The following is a 12,829-nucleotide window of genomic DNA, read 5'->3' as shown; positions in this document are numbered from 1 at the left end:
ATCTTGGCCTCGCAGTATCCTGTAAGGGGACATGAATTTAAGGTGAATGGTGGATGATATAGGGGGGATGTCAGAGGTAAGTTCTTTTCCCAGAGAGTAGTGGAGGCATGGAATTCACTGCCTGTGGAAGTAGTTGACCTTCATGCGGCTATTGGATACGTACATGGATTACTGTAGAATGATGGGGTGTTCGGCACAATATCGTGGGCCAAAGGGCCTGTTCTGGATTTTCTATGTTCTATCACATGAACCTGCCTCCCATCCACCAACTCTATCGACACCGCCCGCTGCCTTGGGAAAGCGGGCAGAATAATCAAAGACCCCTCCCACCTGGGTTATTCTCTCTTCCATTGGCCAGAAGATACAAAAGTCTGAGAACACGCATTAACAGATTCAAAAACAGCTTCTTCCCCGCTGTTACTAGACTCCTGTATTACCCTCTTACGGACTGAACTGATCTCTCCACACACCGTACGCTTCAACCGATATTTATGTCTATATGTTTATGTTGTGTATTTATCGTATGTCCTATGGTTTTCATGTATGGAACGATCTGTCTGGAGTGTACTCAGAACAATACTTTTCACTGTACCTCGGTACACGTGACAATAAATCAAATCATTTGCCTGCATGAGTGCAGCTCCAACACTCAAGAAACTCAACACAATCCAGGACAAAGCAGCACTCTTGATTGGCACCACATTAATCATGAACTCACTCCACCACCAGTGCAGTGGCAGCAATACGTTCCATCCACAAGATGCACTGCAGCAAGGTTTCTTTGACAGAGCCTTCCAAACCTGCAACTGCCTGTCACCGAGAAGGGCAAGGGCAGCAGACGCATGGGAGAACCACCACCCGCATGTTCCCCATCAAACCACACAACATCCTCATTAGGAATTGTATTGTCAAGGGTGGCATGGTGACATGATGGTCAGCACCACTGCCTCACAGCTCCAGGGACCCGGGATCAATTCCAACCTCGGGTGACTGTCTGTGTGGAGTTTTCACTTGCTCCCTGTGGGTTTCTTCCGGGTGTTCTGGTTTCCTCCCACAGTTGAAAGATGAGCAGATTAGGTGGACTGGTCATGCTACCTTGCCCCTTAGTGTCCAAAAGGATAATAATAATAATAGCTTATTGTCACAAGTAGGCTTCAATGAAGTTACTGTGAAAAGCCCCTAGTCGCCACATTCCGGCGCCTGTTCGGGGAGGCTGGTACGGGAATTGAACCCGCACTGCTGGCATTGTTCTGCATTGCAAGACAGCTATTTAGCCCACTGTGCTAAACCAGCCCCAGGTGGGGTTACTGGGTTACAAGGATAGGGTCTTAGGTAGGGTGCTCTTTCCAAGGGCCGTTGCAGATTTTATGGGCTGAATGGCCTCCTTCTGCACTGTAAATTCTATGAATTCTTTCACTATCAGTGGGGCAAAAACATGAAACGGCCTCGTTAACAACATTCTGGGTGTACCGACACTACAAGGACTGCAGTGGTTCAAGTCAGCGGCTCTATCTCACCATCTCGAGGCCAATTAGGAACAGCCAATGAATGCTGGCTCAGCCAACAATACCCACATCCCAGGGACAAACACAAAATGTTTTGAGAGGAATATCTCCAAAATAGACTCTGTTCACAAAATTAAAAACAAAGGTTTACTATGGGTTATTAGGAAAACATAGCCTAAGAAAGGGATGGAGAAAATTCAATTTATTAAAGGCACGACTGTTTTAAATACACAGAGCTACTAGAGAACAATTGGGGCTGCAGCTTTCTTAATCCTACAACAGATTTGCAGAACATCATCTTTCACTTCCATGTTCCATAACCACAGAACTAAAAAGTTAGTAATTTTTCTATCGTAATGGTATTAAAATAATTATGCGAAACCTCAGTTCATGGTTTTGACATTGTAATACTGGAACAAAGATCTAACATCAACTTTTCTGGTATAGCCTGGCAGCATACTCTGCTCGAACTTTCAACTCCGTCATGGAGGCAGCTCGCACTGTTTAACTGCTTCTGAATTCATTTTTAATCAAAGCTAAATTCAAGATCATGCAACTGTTTCTGACCAACCCTGCCACCTGCTTCATGCATTTGATAACTGTGATGAAATCTTTCAGATATGCAGAGATGCACGTCAGGTTAGCTCAATGTAAAAAGCTGGGATACAAACTTCAACTTTATTGTTTTAAATTTGAGATTAATGGAACGAGCAAAGTAGAAAACTCTTGACCACTTTAGAAATTAGATTTTTGTAACTGTCATAAGAACATTTCAGCAAACATTCTAAGAAGAGAGTCTTCCTCCCGGAATTGGCCAATATCAAGACACAAATAAATAAAAGTCAACCTTACAATAGATACATCACAGGGCACTTATGTTTATTAAATCTTTCAAAGGCTAATTTGCACTTTTGGATAATGTGCCCATTAGTCACTTCCTGTACTCATCTTCAGAACGTCACAGCACAGCTGCCAACGTGAGATGACACAGAAATGCAACACTTTTCCATCTACTGTGCAAACTGACAGTAACATTTAATTACAATCGTAAGCTGTTTTCCATATGTGCATCACCACTTAAGTTTTCAGGAGCTTTTTTTTTTATTCCTCTTGCCTGCGATATTTTAGAATTTGTTATCTCAAATGAGTTCACGACTTTATGCATCAAAGTGAGGGATTCATGCAAACACGTTGATCAGCACGCTCCCACATTTAAGGTATTCATTCAGTTTGTTAAAAATAACTTTTCACTCCATTCACGAAACTGCTGCAGTACAGCAGAAAATTACCATGCTCAGGAACAGCTACAACTGTCCCGAAAGGTGGGCAGACAATGGCAGCTTTAAAGTAGTTTTAACTTAATTCTTCATTTCAATATCCGGCAAGCCACCAACATTATCTGAGTGCTTTCTCTAAAGCTGGAGCATTCTTTCACCTTCGATTTCCATTAGGTGTATTTAGGTTGAAGCAATTCACAAACCCAGTGTGAAAGATTAAAAGATCTGACAAATGAAGCAAATGACTTAAAAGACACACTGTTCTCGTATAAACCTAGTAGCTCAATGACAGCAATGTGTTGCGATTATCGCTATTTAAATGTTGTTTCTCGTGAATAATTCGAACAGCTTCAAGTGTACGAATGCTGATCAATGGTACTACCCACCAGAGTATCTCTGTTTTTCTGACCAGAAAAAGAAACCAGCTAAACCCAATAAGATTAATTTGGCGTGGCATTTTGATTTGGCCATTATATCAAGAGATTACTAGAAGCTGCCATTATTAAATGGTGCACGTTTCTTTCCTTATTGAGGAAGGGCAAATGTTAATTCTTGGTATCCGAATGCTGCAGGAGATTTAGAATACTGCTATTTTTTAAAGCTTGCAAATTTGAAATATCTTCTGCAATGACAGGAATGTTTGTTTTCTGGTTGTCAGCGACGGATTCACTCTCACAGTCAGACAGCGAGCAAAGCAGAGCATCGTTTTCATAGGTAGGAAAGTAATACCTACAAACCAAAACAATAAAATCAAAGCGTCAAATGACATTTAAACATGATATACTAAATTAACTGGAGACTGCAACTACATATTGCAAGTTTGGCTGTTCAAAGGTAGTCAAATATTTAACATACATATATGGAAACCTTAAGGCGGCATGAAATTCTTTGTTCAATCTAACGCAGATAACTTGCCTTCATTGTAGTGCTTATTCCTTCACAGGCATTGATGATTAACAGAACGCTTCAACAACAGCAGGTTTAGTAAAAAAATAACTACTTGGTTTATTTCAATACGGTTAGGTCACTGGAGCATTCCATTAACTGCAGTATTCTGCAAGAACTGTGCCCTTAATTGGATTTGATTTTTTGTTTTTAGGTCAGGTAATGTATGTGGGAAAAGGAGCATTATGATCAAGCATTCTGTATTACCTAGAAACTGCCAGTTTGTTATATGAAAGTGTCAAGTGCTTTCCTGCAATAGGTTACCTGGTAGATGTGTAAATTCTTGGGAGGATTCTGGTATGTTACTAGCCCTGTTACATCATGTTCACTCTCTGATCCAAATCCCAGCCATTCGGATTATCCTTCATAATATTCCTCATTAAAGCCTCATTTAACAGCCCCCAACTTTACAGCATTACCAGTCTGCATTGCTGGTAAATTTTAGAATTTCCCCAATCTTTTCCATTAGTTCCCCTTTCATTCCAGTTTTTAATCTCCTGTTTGGTCCTCGTTTGGTTTCTGAGGTAAACCGTCACTGTGATTTTATAAATTTCTAGTTTTCTTATTTATCACTTGAAAATGAAATCACTTATTGTCACAAGTAGGCTTCAATGAAGCTACTGTGATAAGCCCCTGGTTGCCACATTCCGGCGCCTGTTCGGGGAGGCTGGTATGGGAATTGAACCGTGCTGCTGGCCTGCCTTGGTCTACTTTAAAAGCCAGCGATTTAGCCCTGAGCTAAACCAGCCCCTTATCGTGTGTTGTGTGTGTGTGCGGGGGGGGATGCTTCCATATAATACTTCCATATTATAGGGAGGATGTGAATGCCTTGATTGCACATTCACGCCTGCGCGGGTCAAAAATAACCACATATGTATACTAATCCTATTTTCCCATAGCCTTGGCATTGTAATCTAAATACTTCTTGACTGTTACGAGGGTCTCTGCCTCCACCACCCTTTCAGGCAGCGAGTTCCAGACTCCCACCACCCTCCTGCTCCTTACCTTAAATCTATGTCCCCTGGTCACTGATGCTTCCACCAAGGAGAAAAGTTTCTTACTGTCTACACCCCTCATAATTTTATACATCTCAATCATGTTCCCCCTCAGTCTCCTCTGCTCCAAGGAAATCAACCCCAGTCAATCCAATCTCTCTTTGCAATGAAAACTCTCCAACCCAGGCAAAGTCCTGGTAAATCTGCTGTCACATCCTTCCCGTAATGTGGATTCCAGAACTGCACACTATAGTCAAGCTGTGGCCTAACCAATGTTGTATACAATTCCAGCATAATTTCCACACTCTTAACCTCTATGCCTCGGCTAATAAAGGGAAGAATATCACATACCTTCTTAACCACTGTATCCACCTGCTCTGCTACCTTAAGGGACCTGTGTGCATGCACAGTAGTAGATGCATTGGTGTTATTTTTCCAAAAATGGTTAGATTTGAACGGTTCCATCCAACTGCAAAGTGGTAACTGTGAAACCTCCATTTGAGGAGGGAGGGAGGCAGAAAACAGTTCCAGCAAAAACTCCCTGCTCTTAAATTCCATGCCTCGGCTAATAAAGCCAAGTATATGATGTGCCTTCTAACCACTACAGCTACCTTACAGGACCGGCGTACATGCACACCAAGGTCCCTCTGATCTTCGGTGCTTTTCAGAGGTTTGCCTGGTTCATCATGTAACACCGTGCCTTGTTTGTCCTGCCCAAGTGTGTCATAAGAACACAAGATCTAGGAGCAGGAGTAGGCCATCTGGCCCCTCGAGCGTATTCCACCATTCAATGAGATCATGGCTGATCTTTTTTGGACTCAACTCCACTTTTTGGCCCGAACACTATAACCCTTAATCCCGTTATTCTTCAAAAAAACTATCTATCTTTATCTTAAAAACATTTAACGAAGGAGCCTCAACTGCTTCACTGGGCAAGGAATTCCATAGATTCACAACCCTTTGGGTGAAGAAGTTCCTCCTAAGCTCAGTCCTAAATCTACTTCCCCTTATTTTGATGCTATGCACCATAGTTCTGCTTTCACCCGCCAGTGGAAACAACCTGCCCGCATCTATCCTATCTGTTCCCTTCATAATTTTATACGTTTCTATAAGATCCCCCCCTGCATCCTTCTAAATTCCAAAAGTACAGTCCCCGTCTACTCAACCTCTCCTCGTAATCCAACCCCTTCAGCTCTGGGATCAACCTAGTGAATCTCCTCTGCACACCCTCCAGCGCCAGAACGTCCTTTCTCAGGTAAGGAGACCAAAACTGAACACAATACTCCAGATCTGGCCTCACTAACGCCTTATGCAACTGCAGCATAACCTCCCGAGTTTTAAACTCCATCCCTCTAACAATGAAGGACAAAATTCTATTTGCCTTCTTAATCACCTGTTGCACCTGTAAACCAACTTTTTGCGACCTGTGCACTAGCACACCCAGGTCTCTGCACAGCGGCATGTTTTAATATTTTATCATTTAAATAATAATCCCATTTGCTATTATTCCTACCAAAATGGATAACCTCACATTTGTCTCGTCACACTTATCCGGATTGAATTCCATTTACCACTGATCAGCCCATCTGACCAGCCCATCTATAATCCCGTGTAATGATAGGCTATCCTCCTCACTATTTACCACGCCACCAATTTTGGTATCATCCGCGAACTTACTGATTAACCCTCCTACATTCAAGTCACAATCATTTATATAAGTCACAAACAGTAAGGGCCCCAACACCTGCGGGACCCACTGGCCACAGGCTTCTAGTCAGAAAAATACCCCTCGACCATGACCCTCTGCTTCCTGCCACGCAGCCAATTCTGGATCCAATTTGTCAAATTTCTTTGGATCCCATGGGCTCTTACCTTCCTTATCTGTCCCCCTTATGGGACCTCATCAAAAGTCTTGCTGAAGTCCAAGTAGACAACGTCAAATGCATTTCCCTCATCTATACACCTGGTCAGCTCTTCAAAAAATTTGATCAAGTTAATCAGACATGACCTCCACTTAACAAAACCAAACTGACTGTTCTTGATTAATCTCTGCCTTTCCAATGCAGATTAATTGTCTTTCAGAATTGCTCCCACCACTGATGTTAGAGTGACTGGCCTGTTGTTTTCTATTTCATCCCTTCCTCCCTTCTTCAATAATGGTACCACATTGGGTATCCTTCAGTCCTCCGGCACCTCTTCTCTGACCAGAGAGGAATTGAAAATTGCCAGCATCCCTGGTATTTCCTTCCTTGCCTCACTCAACTGCTTGGGATACATTTCATCTGGCCGTGAATATTTATCCACTGTTAAGTCTGCCAGACTACTCAGAACCTCCTCTCTGTCTGTGTTAATTTCTTTAATTTTATCACAGACCTTCTCTCTGATTTCTGTACTCACATTGTCTCTCTCTCTCACTACTGAACACCGACACAAAGTATTCATTTATAACCCTACTTTCATCCTCGGGCTCCAGACAAATTGCCACTGTGTTCCTTAATGGGCTCTACTCTTTCCCTAGTTATCCTTTTACCCTTAATGTACTTGAAAACAATTTGGATTTCCTTTACTTTCCTGCCAGTATTCTTTCATGTCCCCTTTTTGCTCTCCTAAATTCCTTTTTAAGTTACCTCAAGCACATTATATATGCCTCTCGGGCTTCTGCTGTTCAGAGCACTCGATATCAGCCATAAGCCTCCCTTTTACCTTTTACCCAATGCTGTATAACTCTTGATATCCAGGATTAACTGAATTTGTTGGTCCCACCCTTTCTCTTTAGTGGAACATCTTGGCCCTGTACTCTCTCCAATTCCATCTTGAATGCGTCCCACTGATCCGTCACAGATTTGGCTAAAAGTGTCAGCTCTAGTCCACCCTAGGCAAATCATTTTGTTTTTTAATTTAGAGTACCCAATTATTTTTTTCCAATTAAGGGGCAATTTAGCATGGCCAATCCACCTACCCTGCACATTTTTGGATTGTGGGGACGAAACCCACGCAAAAACGGGGAGAATGTGCAAACTCCACATGGACAGTGATCCAGAGCCTGGGACCTCGGCGCCATGAGGCAGCAATGCTAACCACTGCGCCACTGTGCTACCTACACTCGGCAAATCTGATCTTATTAAAGTTGGCGTACCCCCAGTTTAGATGTTTGATCTCAGGCTCATCCCTGTCCTGAGCGGAATTCTTAAAATGCATCTAGAACTTTTTAAGCCAGTACATAAAGGGTCCTACAAGCGGGTGGTCCCTTCATTGAGTAACGAAGTTGGGAAAGTCATTGAAGTATCAGTGGAGGAATATTTTTCAGACAGTGATCATAACTCCATTAGATTTAAGATTGTTAAAAAAGTTACAAAACATAAACCTGGAACATTCCTTCAAACATAAACCATGACAAAAGGTAAAAGGACACATGATCAAAAGGCAAATTTAGGACAGATGCCAGAAAGATCTTCAGATGAAAGGTTATCAGTATTTGGAACATACGTCTGTGTGGGTTTCACCCCCACAGCCTAAAAGATGTGCAGGGTAGGTGGATTGGCCATGCTAAATTGCCCCTTAAATGGAAAAAAATAATTGGGTAATCTAAATTTAAAAAAATATTTGGAACATATTTCCAAATGGATGGCGGAGATGGAAAACCTACCTGCAGGAAGTTGAAGTTGCTCTTCTTCCTGTCTCCCGCCACTCATCGCCAGAGCCCTGACTCACAGCGAGAGTTCAGGAGAGGGAAGTGGCAAGCAAGAGGTTTGGCAAGAGGATCTCCAGAGGGAAGGCTAGGGGGCAGCAGAGGTTGCGGAGGGTCAGCAGCGAGAGGGTTGGTGAGGGAGCGGGTAAGAGGCCAGGAGTTGAAGTGCCGGCAGTGAGAAGCGAAAGAAAGGGTCAGAGAGCAGGAGGGACTGCTCCAAATTGGCAATCAGGTCACGTGACCCTATTTCAAGACCAGCACAAAACAATGTCAAATTGAATAAAGCGACACTAAATGAGAATACAGGTCCCCATTAGATGACTGACATTAACAGGAAACAACGTAAAATGGGGCAAAGTACAGGGACTTACTGTTTTTGAATTTAACACTTACTGTGGCTGATCCCATCCAGATCTGTCCAGCAGTGACATAATGTGGTTTGTTTCAGTCATATGACTCACAACCTCTGATTTTGAGCTAAATGTTTTCCCACACTGTTTGCAGCAACACTGGTGAATTTCTCTTCTGATAAAGTTCACTAATTTGACTTGCTGGTAGAAGTTTAAACCTGTGAAAATTAAAAAAAAAACACTACTTGTCAAGTGTATTCAGGATAAAACACATTTCAGCACCAAATGTCACACCATGTTGTAAGGCCCCTCATATCAGCAGTAAACATAAAAACATGTGGAAATCAATGACAGGAAGAGGTCAATTCGCCCATCAAGTCATTGTCATAATATTCTTAAGTTTGAGCGCTATGTTATAAGGTTACCATAGACTTCCTCAGAACTTTGGAAATTTCACTTTAAAGCAGAATGCAATAGTTCCTTTGGTATTGCCTTTTGCAAAAACTCCCAGTAAGATACAAGTCTTGTTTTATTACCAACACAACATTCACTAAATTCCCAGATGACACCAGCTGTGAAGAACTCACAACTGAGGACAATCTTAACTTCACACGAGCCACGGTTTCAGCAGGCATCACTAGATAGCAGTCAGGAACTGGAACGCTGTTTTTCTCTTCCATTCTGAATCTAGTCCAGAGGTCATCTGCATCAGCTCGACTAGTATCCTGCTGAAATCAGTTCAATCAGGACTGAACTTTGGATTTTATTGGGCTGTGTCAGATTTAAAGATTTTTACTCTTTTAGCCTAAAGGGGATTTTCAGGTTGATTTATCTCATAATGCTGCTACTAAGTTAATTCTGGGCCACAGGGATGTGATAAGGACGAAGGGTGATTTAAATCCTTGGACACACAATTGAAACTTTGAGCAATTCACCACTGCATCCCACTCTTAAATCACCGCAAACTGCTGCTCCTATCTAAATAAGTACAGGAGACGCACCACTTTCCCTTTGCACAGCTTATGGCCAGAATTATTCCTTCCAGATGAAACAACTTATTTGCAGTTTTTTTCCATGTAATGAACTGTGTTTGCTGCTCAAGATGCATCTCCTCTACAATGGGAAGACCAAATGGTCTCGTGGGGCACTGGCACCATTACTGTGGAAAGTGGGATCTGTACCTGTGGGACGGTCCATACGTAAACTGTGCTGGGGCTGAGGTTCTAGTGTGCTGCATAACGAGGGAAGCAGAGAGCACTGGCAAACGGGTCTTTTGCTGGTTGGCAGGGACTCAACTTTTCACAATTTATATAAATGACTTGGATGAAGGGACTGAGGGTATAGTTGCTAAACTTGCTGATGACATAACGATAGGTTATAAATTGCGATGAGGACGGAAGGAGACTACAAGGGGACATAGATAAAGTAACTGCGGATATTTAGCAAAATTGAGTATAATGTTGTCCATTTTGGCAGGAAGAATAAAACACTTATTGTCTAAATGGTGAGCGATTGCAGAGCTCGGGGGTGCAGAAGAATCTGGGTGTCCTAGTCCATGAATCACAAAAGGCTAGAATGCAGGTACAGCAAGTAATTGGGAAAACAAATCAAATCTTATTGTTCATTGTGAGGGGAATGTTTCTTAAATTTTAGAGTTCCCAATTTCTTTTTCACTTAAGGGGCAATTTAACGTGGCCAATCCACCTACCGTGCACATCTTTGGTTGTGGGGGCGAGACCCACGCAGACACAGGGAGAATGTGCAAACTCCACAATGACAGTGACCCCGGGGCCAGGATCGAACCCGGGTCCTCGGCGCCGTGAGGCAGCAGGGCTAACCACTGCGCCACCCAAGGGGAACTGATTACAAAAGTAGAGAGGTTATTCTTCAGTTGCACAGGTCACTGGTGAGTCCATGTGTGCAGTATTAACCTCCTTATTTAAGGAAAGGTATAAATAAGTGAGAAACAGTGCAGGGAAGGTTTACTAGATTAATACCAAGAATGGGCAGGTTGTCTTATGAGGGAAGGTTGGAGAGGTCAGATCTGCATCCATAAGAGTTTCGAAGAATAAGAGCTACTTGATTAAAACCTTTAAGGTCCTGAAGGGTATTGACAGGGTGGATGTGGAGATTACGTTTCATCTCGTCAGAGAATCTAGAACTAAGTGTCACTTGAAAAATAAGGGGTCACCCATTTGAGACAGCGATGAGGAGAAATTGATTCACTCAGAGGGGCAGGAGTGTTTGGAACTTTTCCTCAAAAGGCAATGGAAACAGAATTCTCGAATATTTTAAAGGCAGAGCTAGATAGCTTCTTGATTATCAAGGGGGTAAAAAGGTTATTGGGGGGTAGGCAGGAATGTGAGGTCAGATCAGCCATGATCTTATTCAATGGTGGGGAAGGCTCGAGGTGTTGAGTGGCCTACTCCTGTTGTTATTCCGTACGCTTGTTATATATGTATGTAATATAAATTGGGTAATCGCTTGGTTGAACACTTTCGGTCAGGTTGCAAGTGTGACCCTTAGCTTCCAGTCGCTTGCACTTTAATTCTCCTTCCACTCTGACCTCAATGTCTTTGGCCTCCTTCAACAAGGGTAAAGGGAAGTTTGAGGAGCAGAACTTCACCGTTTGATGACGCACTGTCCAGCCTTCCGGATTCAACTTTTGGAGTTCAACAATTTCCGATCATAGCCAATACTTCACTTTTCAGCAGAAGATGCGTAATGATTCTGCTGCTATATTTGATCACTTCCTTCTTTGCTATCACCGACTTTCCTTTTTCTTCTTTCTTTCTCAGTCTTTCCACTTCCTTAAATCTGTTACGAGTAACCATTTCCAGAACTGATGAATGATCTGAAATGATAACTCTGCTTTTTCATTCCACAGGTGATACTGAGGAGTTCCAGCAACATTTGTTTCTAGATTATTTTACATAGATAATCTTGGATTGAGCACATTCACAGCAGATGTCAGGTGTTAAAACTAAAGGAGCAAAACATAGGTGTCATGATGAGGAAAATTCTCACACAAGTTGTACTTTTGATCGAAAGTCGTAAAAATAATAAAAGTACTTGCTACATAGAGCTCTTTCAGAACTTTACAAGGGCAAGAATGGATCTACTAATATGATGGTATTGCGAATGTGAAGTTTTATAAGATGGCCATGTTTAAACTCTCCTTTACTTTAAAATGGTGTGCTAAAGAGGGGCATGCGACCTCTTACCAGTTCTGTCTGGTCACAGGCCCATGTGATTTAGCTGCCATAAGTACAGGGTATTCAGGGCAAGTCCTATTGGAATTCAAATGTGAGCTTTCATACCTGGCTGCTTGCAGACTCCCAGAGTCAGTAAGATCAAAGAAGTTGGGAAAACAGAAACCAGAACAGACCAAGCAGGATGAAAGGATGGATTTAGGGTTAACCACACAGCAAAGGGCTGCTGAGGTCAGACCCCATATTCGAGAACAAATATTGTGATAAGTTAGAGATCATAGAATCACCAGACGGAACTTTATGACAGGGAACCATGCAATTACGCTCAAAGGATTGAGTGCAGAGGTTGGTTTAAAAGAACACTGGCAGAATCACCTTCGCAAAGTAGGAAGAGAGCTTATTCAATTTTAAAGGAGAGTAGGACTTAAAACTACATGCCGAGGGAGAGCTTGTTACAACGGATAAACAGAGTGTTGGGTTTTCTGTTGCATTAAGGGGTTAAAAAGCAATACCCGTTTTGTAATTTAGTGTACCAATTGCCTAAGTAATGTTTAGTCAATGTTGATTGTAGTTTGTTGTTGCAGTAAAAGTCTTAAAAAAAGACATCTCATCCAATTCTTTGCATTGGTCACTGGAAAATTCACACCTCTTTTTAAAAGTTATCAGCTCCTAATGGGGATTATAAAAATAATTGTGCTTCTATCGTCATCTTCTTACGCAGTCCCTTGGAGTCAAGGGTGACTTGCTTCCACACTAACAATAGGCTCTTAGGTGCCTGAGGAGTCCAATGTATGAATTACAGTCTCTGTCACTGGTTGGGCAGAGGGTGGTTGGAGGAGCGGATAGGTGGGTTTTTT

The 12,829-nt window shown here is 42.3% G+C and overlaps 1 protein-coding gene across 3 annotated transcripts in view; it reads right to left on the bottom strand.

Annotated features, from left to right (window-relative positions):
- Window positions 1-1,692: 1,692 nt before the first annotated feature.
- znf277 (zinc finger protein 277) overlaps window positions 1,693-12,829 on the bottom strand; it is a 59,949-nt gene continuing 48,812 nt past the window's right edge. For 2 of the 3 annotated variants that reach the window (XM_038780156.1, XM_038780155.1), the window contains exons 11-13: window positions 11,465-11,614; window positions 8,804-8,978; window positions 1,693-3,511 (exon numbers count right to left, since the gene is read on the bottom strand). In XM_038780156.1, the coding sequence (XP_038636084.1) occupies window positions 3,328-3,511; window positions 8,804-8,978; window positions 11,465-11,614 (509 nt within the window). In that variant the 3' untranslated portion in view covers window positions 1,693-3,327. The remainder of the gene's footprint in view (window positions 3,512-8,803; window positions 8,979-11,464; window positions 11,615-12,829) is intronic. The other variant, XM_038780157.1, reaches the window with a different exon arrangement.

The sequence above is a fragment of the Scyliorhinus canicula genome, chromosome 20, assembly GCF_902713615.1.
Source record: "Scyliorhinus canicula chromosome 20, sScyCan1.1, whole genome shotgun sequence".
In the NCBI taxonomy this organism is placed as follows: Eukaryota; Metazoa; Chordata; class Chondrichthyes; order Carcharhiniformes; family Scyliorhinidae; genus Scyliorhinus; species Scyliorhinus canicula.
The sequence above is the reverse complement of the archived record's forward strand: the minus strand, read 5'-3'. Positions and strand labels throughout refer to the sequence as shown.